Source organism: Microcaecilia unicolor, chromosome 6 (assembly GCF_901765095.1).
Source record: "Microcaecilia unicolor chromosome 6, aMicUni1.1, whole genome shotgun sequence".
Taxonomy (NCBI): Eukaryota; Metazoa; Chordata; class Amphibia; order Gymnophiona; family Siphonopidae; genus Microcaecilia; species Microcaecilia unicolor.
The window spans coordinates 298400336-298413758 of NC_044036.1; the positions used below are offsets into that span (position 1 = coordinate 298400336).

At 44.3% G+C, this 13423-nt stretch overlaps 1 protein-coding gene across 1 annotated transcript in view; it reads right to left on the reverse strand.

The window, feature by feature from the left end:
* The window catches only part of MYOCD (myocardin), a 140631-nt gene that overhangs the window by 60867 nt on the left and 66341 nt on the right, over window positions 1-13423 (reverse strand). The window contains 1 exon segment of the mRNA XM_030207977.1: window positions 2338-2516. Coding sequence (XP_030063837.1) covers window positions 2338-2516 — 179 coding nt within the window.

A 13423-nucleotide genomic window follows, 5' to 3' on the forward strand; every position in this document is an offset into this window, starting at 1 on the left:
TCCAGGGATTCATTTCCATTTATTTCTTTACTTTCCTCCTTTCCTCTTCATTTCTTGCTCTATATCCATAAGTAAAAGCTGGGTCCTCCGCAGACTTGACTGTCCAGTGGATCCAGCTTCTGCCTATTTTCTTCATCCATGTGCACTTTTTCTCCTCTCTGCCTTTTCCCTCATCTCCTTCCTCACTCTTCCATCCTCTCCATCCATGTCCAGCATTTCTTCTCTCTCCCTTCCCTCTCTTCCATCCATGTCCAGCAACCCTCCTCTCCCCTGTCTTTCCCTCCATCCATGTCCAGCAACCCTCCTCTCCTCTGCCCTCCCCTTCATACACCCATGTCCAGCAACCTTCCTATCTCCTCTTTCCTCCCCTCCATCCACGCATGTCCAGCAACTCTCCTCTCCCCTCCAGCCATCCATACCTAGCAATTCTTTTCTCTCCCCTGCCCCCCTCTATCCATCCATCCCCAGCAATTCTCTTCTCTCTCCCCTTGTCCCCTCCATCCATCCATCCCCAGCAATTCTCTTCTCTCTCCCCTGCCCCCCTCCATTCATCCATCCCCAGCAAGTCTCCTCTCTGCCCTGCCCCTATCCAGCCATACCCAGCAATTCTGTTCTTGCCCCTGCCCCCCTCTATCCATCTATACCAGCAATTCTCTTTTCTCCCCTGTCCCCTCCCTCCAGCCATCAGCGATTCTCCTCTCGCCCCTCCCGCTCCCATCCATGTCCTCCGATTCCACCTGGCCGCCTGGAGCCCTCTTCTCCCCCCCAAAAAACTTTACAGTGCAGGCTGAGCTCCGTTCCCGCATCTGCCTCCCTCACTCTCACGGCAGCGCTTCCCAAACGCTGCCCACCGCTACCACGATCGCGGGATTTACCTCCCTCCGTCTCAGCACTCAGCAGCAGCGGTAGCGAATCATACACGCTGCCTCCTTCTAACCCGGAAGTGTCCGCTTCCGGGTTAGAAGGAGGCAGCGTGTATGATTCGCTACCGCTGCTGCTGAGTGCTGAGAGGAGGGAGGTAAATCCCGCGATCGTGGTAGCGGTGGGCAGCGTTTGGGAAGCACTGCCGTGAGAGTGAGGGAGGCAGATGCGGGAACGGAGCTCAGCCTGCTCCCTCCGCTCCGCTGCCTCCACTGCTGGGTGGGCCTGAACCAAAACTGGGTGGGCCTGGGCCCACCCAGGCCCACCCATGGCTACGCCCCTGATACTAAAAGGTGAGGAAATTGGAAATGGCCAAGAGTACCCCACAGGTAGAGCAGATAGTGGAGAGTGGGAAAGATACCCCTGACCTTTCATCCTCTAATCCATCCTCAGCCTCAGATACAGCAGCAGAAGGCGCATCTACAATTACAGCAGTCACCTCCAAGGAAGTGGAGAGAAAAATCTCCTAAAGCCTAAAAGAAGTGTGGTGGCATTTTAAAGTGCTTTAGAACTTCTGGCATAGAGAATGCAGTTACTGTAGGAAGGAAAGCTGAGGGGCTATTTTTCCAATAGTGGCATGCTGCATTACTTGCAGAAACACCCTTTTCAGTTGAGTTTAGGGTGCTGATCCTAGGCTGGGGACTCCATCTGACTGTACAAGTAGCAATGGCAGGAAAGCTACCGAAAAAAAGGTAATCCCTTTCCCAAACCAAGCCCTCAGCATCTCACTCCAATGAGGTAGCAGGCCAGCCAACGTGGTTAAGTCCTGCTGGCCACCCCCAGCACACCTGTTCAGTGGCATTTAACTGGCTAGTGTGCTAAACGTGTGTTCTGACCACTGCAGCACTATCAGGGGGTGGAGTCAGGGTAGAACTGTGATTTACTGAGTTAGTAAATGGACGAAATTAGGACAGCAAAAAGGCTGTCCAAACTTTATCCAACCAGTCATCCAGGAACTGGTCTGAATACTTATAACCTGGAAATCTAATGCTAGTGCCCGGATTAAGACTGGTACTGAATATCCAGGTCAGATTTATGTTTAAGTTTATGTTATTAGATTCTTGATATACAGCCTTTCTGTGATACAATCAAAGCAAATTATGTATTTCATAGTTTTGTGTCCAGTTATATTGGTGATGGTGAATGATTCTCTATTCAGAAGTGGAATCTTTATTTCTAAAACAAATCAGACCTTTATTGAAAAAAACAAAGAAACCCTGGTTTAAGTGAGTTATTCCCAGCAAACCTTCATCCAGTTTTAAATTTAGACCATGGCAGTCAATACCTTTAAATTTGCTGATTGCCAGGAGCCTAGTATTGGGGTGGTTTGTTATTGGGGTGTCCCTAATGCTCTCTGTCTTTCTGTATTTTGATAGCTTGCATGTTTGGGTTGCTCTCTTCATATTTTTTTGTTACCTGAGATATCCCTGATTCAGTAGAAAGATTTGCCTCTGTGGTTTTGGTCTCCAGTGGAGATGCTGCAGCAGAACCCTGGGATTCTTCACTTTTTGGTTGCTCTGGGGACAGCTCATCATTGCTGCTGTCTTCCTCAAAGGTGAAAGCGTCAGCAGGTTTGGAGAGGCTAACTTCATTATCTTAGAAAGGGAGAGAAGATAGAACACTATTATTCTATATGTACAATGTATACCTCCCAAAAATTGTTCTGACACCATAATTAATCTGTACCAAATATTCTGAAACTGCACATTGTCGCTAAAAAAGTAAACACTACAGCAAATGATGCTGGGACAAATGTGGCATGAAAAACTCAAGGTCAACTTCAAACCAGATAGATTTCATCCTGATTCAGGTCGGAAGGAATTTTCCAAATTTGTTGAGCATATCTGGGGAAAATATGAGCATATTCAATGCAGGTTTCTCCTCATAGATTCACAAATTTGCAAGAATCTACATTGAATCTGCTTGCTGTGAATCCCTAGAATTAGATGGATCTTAAGAACATAAGATGCATAGTACTGGTCAGATCAAGAGTTCTTCCAGCCCCATCATTCTCTGACAGTGGCTGATCTGGATCCCTAAGTGCCAGCAGATCCCAAGCATCCCGAAGAATAGATCCATTCTTTGTTGCTCACTCGCAGAGATTGAGCGGTAGCTTTCCCCTATTTTACCTACCAAATAAATTTATATGGATCTTTCCTTGAGGAATTCGCTCCAATACGTTTTAAACTCAGCCATGCAACAAATTCCACAACTTGACTGAATACAGAGTGAAAAAATAATTTCGACAAATTATTTAAATATACTACACTAGTTTCATGAACTGTTCACTAATCAATACTATTCAAAAGGAGAAAAAACTGCTACTTATTTATCAGTTCTACCCACTTATTAGTTTCTGAACCTCTATCATGTTCCCTCTGAGTCATCTCTTCTCCAAGCTAAGGAGCCCTAACCAGGGTTGCCAGGTGGAAAATTTTTTGCCAGCCCAATCCAGCCCCAAAACCAGCCCAAAACCCGCCCAAACACAAACCCCGCCCCTAACACCCCCACCCCCGCGTCATCACCCCGCCCCCGCCGTCATCAACCCAGCCCCCGCCGTCACCGGCCCCGCCTCCCCGTCATCGGCCCCGCCTCCCACGTCACCGGCCCCGCCTCCCCGTCATCGGCCCCGCCTCCCACGTCACCGGCCCCGCCTCCCACGTCACTAACCCCGCCCAAAACGTCACTAACCCCGCCCAAAAAAACGTCACTAACCCCGCCCCCCCGCGGCCGAAAAAACCGCCCTGAAGCCCAAAAACAGCCCAAAAAACCGCAACCCGCCGCGGGCAAAAATTTCCCGCGGCGGGTCGCGGAAAACCGCCCAATTGGGCGGTAAAACCGCCCACCTGGCAACACTGGCCCTAACCCGTTTAGCCTTTTATCACATGGGGCCTGTGGTGAAACAGGGAATTTTCCTGCTTGTAAATTGTATAGCTATTGTTTATGAAGCGCATTTCCTTTGTTTAACCAGCAGATGGTGACTGTTGTTTGTAAAGTTGTTACAGAACTGTCAGTTTCTTCTTCCCGCCAAAAGCTGTTAGCTTAAGCTTTGAAGACATTTTTTTAGTTACAGATAAGGGAGTGGAAAGAGAAGGTTCTCTTTTCATGAGACCCTGTGAACTGTTAGACTTTATAACCTGTGAGCAGCTATATCTTGTTCCTTAACTCCCCAGGTACTATTTAAGTCATAGATAAATGTTTTGATAGTTCCATTTTCAGTTATCTATTATTGCCTGTTCTTTTCCACCTTTTTATATGGTTCACTGTTCTATTCTGACAATAAACCTGATTAGTTTATTGACTCTTCTGTCTTGGACTGACTAAGAATCCTGGTGGTTTGTGTTTTGGTCTGTGGGTGCTTTCTAGGAACTGTGGGACCCCCTGAGACTGTGGTCCCAGTAACTTAGAAATCACCGGAGAATAACCTAAGAGTGGGAGACTTGCCCGGAGGCAAGACCCAGTCGATGGGAGGAGGGTGCTAGCAGGGGCGTAGCCAGACAACAGGTTTTGGGTGGGCCTAGGGAAGAACTGGGTGGGCACCAATTGTTTCCCCCCCCCCAACCACTACCCAAAAAATCTCAGCTGGTGGGAAAGCACTTCTTTCTACCTTGGCAGTCTGTAGCATGCATGCGCTGAAAACTGAACATATGCAGGTGCCGGTATCATGGAGAGTAGCATTTTCGTTACCATCAGGAAGAAGTCTTCAGCTGACCGAGTTTGGGATCCCACCAGCTACCACTAAACGTGTGCTACTGTTGGGTGGGCCTGAGCCCTAAGTGGGTGGGCCCCGGCCCACCCAGGCCCACCTGTGGCTACGCCACTGGGTGCTAGCGTAGAGCATAAGCGGCAGGTGCAGGCGGACCTGAGCTGTGCTGGGGACAGACCCTCCAGGTCTGGCTGCAGGGTTAGCCCCAGGTGAGTGGCTAGGCATTTCGTGACAGGGCCACTTCATCCTTTTTATTGCTTTTGTTGCTCATCTGTAACCTTTTCTAGTTCTGCTATATCTTTTTAGGAGATAGGACAACCAGAGCCAGTGGCGTAGCAAGGGCGGGGCGGTGGGGGCGCCGCCGCTCCCGCTGCTCTTCATCCTGGCCCCCCCCCCGCACCAGCCCTTTAAAAATAAATTGCCGAAGCGATAGCGAGCGCAGCACCTCGTGTGCAAGTAAAAGAAGCGGATCCGATCATCTCATTGGGCCTTCCCTCACTGTCCCGCCCTCCTCTGACGCAACTTCCTATTTCCTCTAGGGCGGGACAGTGAAGGAAGGCCCAATGAGATGATCGGATCCGCTTCTTTTACTTGCACACGAGGTGCTGCGCTCGCTATCGCGTCAGCAATTTATTTTTAAAGACCGGGTGGCAGGGAGAAGACGAGGCAGGGTGAGGGTGGGGGACAGATGGGGGTGAAGGTGGGGGGGGGACTCGGATAGCAGAAGGGACTGGGTGGGAGACAGATGGGGTGAGGGGGACTCGGATGGGCAGAAGGGACTGGGTGGGAGACAGATGGGGGGGCACTCGGATGGGCAGAAGGGACTGGGTGGGAGACAGATGGGGTGAGGGTGGGGGGCACTTGGATAGCAGAAGGGACTGGGTGGGAGACAGATGGGAGAAGGGGCATGGAGCTGGAACTGGGGTCTGAAAAGTGAGCAGGAGGGAGAATGGGGTCATGCCTGGGGCAGGGGTGGATGGGAGAATCAATGGATCTGGAACTAGGGGCAGCCGCAGGTGGGAACTGGGAGCCGAAAAGAGGGGGCAGTGAGAGAGGGGGGATAGATCCTGGATGGAATGGGGAGTGAGAGGGAGGGCAGACCCTGAATGGATGGGAGGGGGAAAGAGAGAGGGCAAATGGTGAATCGAAGGAGCAGAGAGAAAGGGCAGACAGTGGATAGAAGGGAGTGAAAGAGCAGACAGTGGATGGAAGGGGGCAGAGATAGAGGGCAAATGCTAGAGGGAAAGGAGAGAGAGAGGGCAGATGGTGGATGGAAGGGGTAGAAATAGAGGGCAGATGTGGATGGAAGGGACATTAGAGAGGGCAGACACTGGATGGCAGAGAGAGAGCGAAGACAGATGCTGGATGGAAGGAAGACGGTGAAAAGAAGATGAGGAAAGCAGAAACCAGAGACAACAAACTGTAAATATATATTTTTATTATTTTGCTTTAGGATATAGTATTTTAGCTGTGTTAATAAATGTTTATAAATAGAACATGTAAATAAGGTAATCTTTTTATTGGACTAATTTTAATACATTTTGACTTAACTTTCAGAGAACAAAACCCCCTTCCTCAGATCAGGATAGGATACTGTAACAGCACTATACTGTATTGACCTGAGGAAGGAGATTTTGGCCTCTGGAAGCTAAATGTATTAGTCCAATAAAATGGTATTATTTTATTTTCTGTATTTGTTTTATTTCTATTTGTTAATTTGTAAAGTGGTGATTGGTAATTGTTAGTTTTTTCAAATTTACATCTGCTGTCTTTATATTTTGCACAGTACTAGGAGACATTTTCTGTTTCTGTGGTGTTGCATTGTATGCAGAGTCTGGCATCAGGGGTTCAGTTTAATTTTTGTCTAAATAGAAAGTTTATGATTACTTATTCTATAGTGGATTAGGGTGTATCTGTGTTTGTGAAAAAGACATGGCTTTCAGTTGGCATTGACTGTGCAGGATTGACGATCTGTACTATTCTGTCTGGTTTCGTTTTACAATAGGTGAATTGATGTTCTAGTGCTCACTGTAGTGCTTAAGATGCTTTCCTTTTCCTTGTGTGACTCGTAGAAACGACTGCTTATGGTATGGTAAAATTGCTCTATAGGTCGTGAGTGTTTTGTATTCTCGGTATGCCTAGTACTGGATTTGGGGGGGGTATTAAAAAATGACCGGCCCCGGGTGTCAACTACCCTAGCTACACCACTGACCAGAGCAACACACAGTACTCAGGGTAAGATTGCATTATGGATTGATACAGAAGCAATATGATATTCCCCGATTTGTTCTTGATTCCTTTCTTTCTGAATAATTACTAACATTCTATTTGCCCGTTTTTTTTTACCACCGCTGTACACCCAACAGAGGCAGATGTTCAATGTTCCTGTGCTAAAGCCCACAGCGCAAACCCCATAGCATGACAACAGTGCAGAAAAACAGCTAACCAATGCTCAAAGCGAATGAGATTCAAATTTTATGCACGAATAATCACACTGTTAAACCGAAAGCAAGGGGAGGAACGTACCTGGCGCATGTGCACAAAAGTTTTATGGTAAGCATGGTTCTTGTACCGGAAGAGTAAGCATACATTGGTACTGTTCTGTGCCTTTAAATATGAGTTTTTCAAAAATCATTTGCACTTACATTTTTGAAAGGCTCATATTTAAGCACAGAAAAACAGGCACCAATGGGTGTTTTCACTTTTAGTTTGGACATGCACACATGTTCGTTTCTCACCATCTGCACATTAAACTTCCACGGGTTTCCTTCGGCTTGTGAAATAAGACAAACCTGCAGTTCAATGTGAGATTTTGCCAAGAAATCCTGTCCTCAAAACCTTCTATGTGACCTCTGAGCTGCGGTAAGTTTTGGCATTATAGACAGTCATTTGCTTCTGGGCATTACAGCACTGCCATCTGAGCATTAAGAAGAAATAGTTACTGACCTCATTAGCATCTATTTAAATACATTAAGGGGCCATTTTACAAAGGCCCAGAAGGGCCTATGTATGTCCAACGTGCGCCAAATCAGCATTACTGCCCTGCTACCACATGCCCCGGGGGTAATTCAAAATTTGGCGTGCGCCAAAAACACACGGTAGAAAATAATTTTCTATTTTCTACTGCGGGGGCGTTTCGGGTGGTAATCAGCAGTTGGTGCGCACTGGATGGTTTACCACAAGGGTAATGCATGAGCCCTTACCGCTAAATCAATGGGTGGCATTAATGGCTCAGGCCATAAATAGACATGCGCTGGTTTTCATTTTGCCGCACGTCCATTTCTCAGCTCCCAAACCCCCCTCTTTTTCTAGATGCAGTGGAGAAATGGTCCAGTGCGTGTCCAATACACACGCCCACGCAACCGCAGGCCATGTTTTGGCCCGCCTTTGTAAAAGAACCCCTAAATGCAGTTTGTGGCCATCTTTAAAGCACGTTACTACCGGCGCTTGAGCTCTCTGAGCGTTCATTGCTGTATAACGTGTGTGCAAGTCCGGCAATAACCCCTTATACCACTGGCGCTAATTTTTGAGTATTGGCCTCTGAGGATTTCGGCATATTTTCCAGAGTGACTCGAAGATTCTTTTCCTTGATGTTCACAAACTCAGCTTTGTGTTCCTGGATTTATTGACTACCTGTATGACAAGATTCACCCAAGATAGCATACAACAGGTATAGCTGGATATAAGTTTCAATGCAGGAAAAATATTGAAAGATCAACAGTTTTGAGTGAAAGTGCAAAAGTTCCTAGATTTGCCAGTGCCCAAGAATTAAAATAATAAGTACAAGGCTAATTATCCTGAGAAAATACTACTGTCAACTGGAGTCTTTTGAAAGGGCAGAAGAAACGATATCATCGTATAGAGAAATTCTACTGAGCACAGTCCTTTAAGATCACTCTGTCTAGTCTTTTGAGAAAATGGCTTAAACGTTTTCCCCACTTACATGTGTAATAAGTGATAGAGCAGATCTTAGCTCAGTTCTCCACTAGATGTCAAATATTGAACTTCTCCCCATACCTCAGTATGGGTGAAGGACATATTTGCTTTTGGATGTTCCCACAGTATAATATTTCCATTTGGCAGACATCCGAGACTGAGTATTTTTTTTTTTTTAATACTGGGCTCATATTATGGAAATTATTACCATAAGATCTACAAGTTCTTACTCTGTTGATTTTTCAAAAGCAGCTGAAAGCTCACTTATTTCAACAGCCATTTCCAGTATAATAAGGAGCCCATCCTGAATTTGTATGACTGTTCAATTGTTGTTCTGCTGGCAAGAGATACAAAACGGAAGTGAAATTCAGCAATATATATTGTATGTTTGATTTTTGGTATTTTGTGCCTGTTTTTAATTTTATTTTGTTTGATTTACCATTGTATTTTATTTTTATTTTATTGTCATCATATTGGCTTATTTTATATAATATTAATTTGTGTTTTGATATGACATTATGCATGTTTTATTGGAACCTCCTGCCTAGATTGGAGAATGCAGTGGGATATAAATTATTAAAAAAAAAGTAAATTAAAAAGGCAACATGAAAACAGATGAAAGGAAAGGTTGCTTATATTCCTCTGTTCCAAAGTAAAAAACATAAAAGGAATGCAAAAAAATAAAACAACAACAACAACAAAAAAACCTCACACCAAATCCCAGTGCAATATTGAAAAAAAAAAAAAAAGGATTGGGTATTGTTGATGGCAAGATCTTTGTCACACACCTCTTTCTTTTTGCTTGAATTCAGACCAGGATTTAGGCAACAAAAGTAATTGCATAAGGTGCCACACTTTGAACACGCCAAATACCTGACCTGAACAGAAATGCCACGCTGCAGGGAATTCCTCTCATACTGCTCTTTCACCTCTAACTCTGCCCATATGTGCCAAAATATTCATTCTGGCCCTTCCTGTATGCAAAGATTTTATGGGGGCCTATGATCCTTCCACACATAGGGCCTGATTTTATATATGGTGCCTAAAATTAACGTGTGTTAGGCATTTACACCTAAGCGTAGTCTAAATACTGTGCATAAATCTTTGCATGGTATTTAGGCTACGCTTAGGTTAATTCATGTGACTAAATCTAAGTGCATCCATTTACACCAACAAAAAGCTGGTGCAAATCCCTGCATGTAGATTTATGCGTACTGACCCATATTTTATAACAACGCGTGTAGATTTTGGAACACCCACAAAATGCCCATTTCCATGCACCTATGCATGCTCCCTTTTGCCTGTTCAAGTTAGAATTTAGGCGCAGTCCATTACAGAATACGCTTAGCAATGAACGCACGTAAATTCTAATTTTTGCCAATTAGTGCTCATTATTGCTTGTTAAGTGCTGTTGTTAAAACAATCCCAGGGCACGCACCGGCTTCCCCCATGTCTTTCTCAATTGCAGACTATGGACGTTTCCTCCAGGAACTTGCCCAATTTTTTTTTAAATCCAGATATGATCACTGCTATAACTATATCCTCTGGTAACAAGTTCCAGGACTTACCTATTCTTTGAGTGAAAAAAATATTTCCATCTATTCATTTTAAGGGTATTTATTACCATGTAACTTCCTTGAGTGTCCCCTAGTCTTTGTACTTTTTGAAAGAGTAAAAAAAAAAAAATCAATTCTCTTATACCCGATCTACACCACTCAGGATTTAATAGACCTCTATCGTATCCCCTCTCAGCTTTAGTAAACATGGTCCTTTATCAGTTTAATCACAAGTAGATTCCTAAAATAACTATGGGAACCTGATAAAACATGTTTAGCTATCCTTGAAACACAAAGGCAACTTCTCATCCACCTCAGAGAATCAGTAGGAAGCTTGCTGCATCAGAGAGTCTAATGCACAAGAGCTCTACCGATAAGCACAGTGCTAAAGGGAAAAAAAAAATCAGTGCAGTGGGGCAGGCAGAGGTGAGGGAACAAGTCCCACTGCTGGGACGCTTGATCTGTCAGGTCCTGCTTCTGCTGTTTATCACACAACTGTTCACTTTGATAATGAAGTGACACATGCAACAGAATGTGCCAATAGGAAGCCTGCCCTATGGCAATACACATGGAATTGTGCAGACCATATCTGACCTAATCATTTCTTATATGTGTTCATATCAGTTGCTTCTAGTTCTGAATTTTAAGACAATAGGAGACTATAATAACCCTCTCTCTTTTCCCCCCTGTTGGCAATTAAAAAAAAGTCTGTGTGTGTATGGGGGGGTAGGGGGTTGGTATATCAGTGATGTAGGGCAGGGGGGTCTCAATCCAGTTCTCGGGACACACCAAGCCAGTCAGGTTTTCAGGATACCCACAATGAATACACATGAGAGAGATTTGCATATATTGGAGCCACTGCATGCAAACCTCTCTCATACATATTCATTGTGGATATCCTAAAACCCTGACTGATTTGGTGTATCCTGAGGACTGGCTTGAGAACCCCTGTTCTGTTATATTGACATAGCCAATAGACTTTATAAAGTTAGTTCATGATCTGTGGTAAACAATGCGCCTCTGTTTTGGTGTGTGAACCTTCTTGAAATAATTGAATATACCATGCAACATCAACTTAAAAATATCTTTACAGAAGAAATTAAATTACAGGGACAAATATCCTTTATGGGATAAACATAAACCAATAAAGGACTGTTTATCCTTTATGGGATAAACATAAAGAAATCCTGTTCAGAAGGAATGGATCCTCAGAAGCTTAGCCGAGATTGGGTGGCAGAGTCGGTGGGGGAGGCAGGGCTGGTGGTTGGGAAGCGGGGCTAGTGCTGGGCAAGACTTCTACGGTCTGTGCCCTGAAGGTGGCAGATGTGAATCAAGGTAAGGTATACACAAAAAGTAGCACATATGAGTTTATCTTGTTGGGCAGACTGAATGGATCCTGCAGGTCTTTTTCTGCCGTCATCTACTATGTTACTATGAGGCATATTTTCAAAGCAGTTTGGGAGGCTAAGTTACATAGGTTTCTATGGAACTTTGGGAGGCTAAGTGCTTTGAAAATGAGCCTCATTGTATGTTAATATTCAAAGACACTAACTTAAAAGACAGATACATTTTGGCCAATTACATTGCTATATGGCTATCTGTCCAAAAAGAGGCAGGATATGAGGGGTGGGGCAAATGTTAGACAGATAGCAGTGCTAATCTTCTGCTATTCTAATAACTTATGCTTTCAAATCTGAACACAGAAACGGCAGGAACAACTTTATGAGGGTGATTGTATAAAAGGGCATCTCTGTGGAATATCTGTTTTATAAAGGTAGCACAGGTGCCTTTCTCCCTCTATAAATTAGGTAGCCAGAATCTCACTCTTGTTCATCTCAGCGTCTGCTTCCAATGCACATGGCTTGTGGTCTCCAATTTCTCTACAGAATGTAGAATTCCACCTAGTATTGAAAATTTTTATTAACCTATTAATGCCCAATGTTCCCATAATAAGCTCCCATATGAGAACGCTGGGCACTAATGGGTTAATCAAATCAAATCAATTCTTGTGTACTGCTAATATCCCCTTTCCAGAGTTCAGTGTGGTTTACATTCTAGGTGATACAAAGGTCAAATTTGTTAGTGTGAGATATGAGAACAATTAGAGACCATTGGTGTAATGCATGAGATCAAAAACATTATAGGAAAGGATAATGAATGATACTAGGAGATAGAAGTCAATGGATTACTAATGTAATTCTTGTGCTTTTTTCCTTTATGACAGTGTTCAGGGTTGTTTTGTTTGCTTTAGGCTTTTTACAGGTGGGAATAATATTGTCCCAGGTGATCACAAATTGTTCATGCTCTACAATTCTGTCAGTTCATGACCCCAGAGTTATGCGGTTCAGTGTTTTTAGTGGATGAGATGTGCTATCGTATTGTGCCTTTCTGTAAACTGGTCTTCTGATATCAACTCACCACATCTGGTAACAAGATGTGTAATAATTTTCAGTGTTGAGTCTGCACTTGTCTAGTTTTACCATTTATTTCCTTTAGTGGCTGTGAACCATCTTGTCTGTAGTTCACTGTCCTGTAATTAGCAGTTGTATATATTTAGTTTTAAGTTAGGTTTTGATCTACTAGTGATTTTTTATGTATTTCTTTCTCCTTAGTTGCTGATCTGATGTTTCAAGGAGTTTTTCTCTTATTTTGAAACTTTGGTGGCTTCTTTCCCCACGTAGGCTAATAAATAGATTTTCACTCATTCCTTCTGATGGAAACGGATTGCGGGTGTTTATCACATCCCATGTGGTTCCTCTGTCATCCAAGAGAATTTTTAGGTACCGAGAGTTGGTTTGTGAAGTTAGTGTGGTGGTGGGAGAAGAAACTCCTCCACTGAGTCAGTCTCTTTCATTGTGGAAAAGACAGAGTCGATTAGGCAGGCTTTGATCAGATAGGGCCCGATATTCAGCTGACCACTGCCGCTGTTATACCCAGAAATTTAATGCCAGGCATGTCCAGGCTCTGGCACTGAATTTCTACTTATACAGAGCTGGCAAAAACGGAGCCAGTTAAGGGGCTCTTTTACTAAGCTGCGTAGTCTGCACCAAATTGACACTACTGCCAGGGTAGCGCGGACATCCTGGCACTCGCCAATTTCACATGTCCAAACTAGCACAGGCCACTTTTTACAACAGCTTCGTAAGAGGGCCCCTACGTGTAATATATTTTTTTTGTTACATTTGTACCCCGCGCTTTCCCACTCATGGCAGGCTCAATGCGGCTTACATATTGTATACAGGTACTTATTTGTACCTGGGGCAATGGAGGGTTAAGTGACTTGCCCAGAGTCACAAGGAGCTGC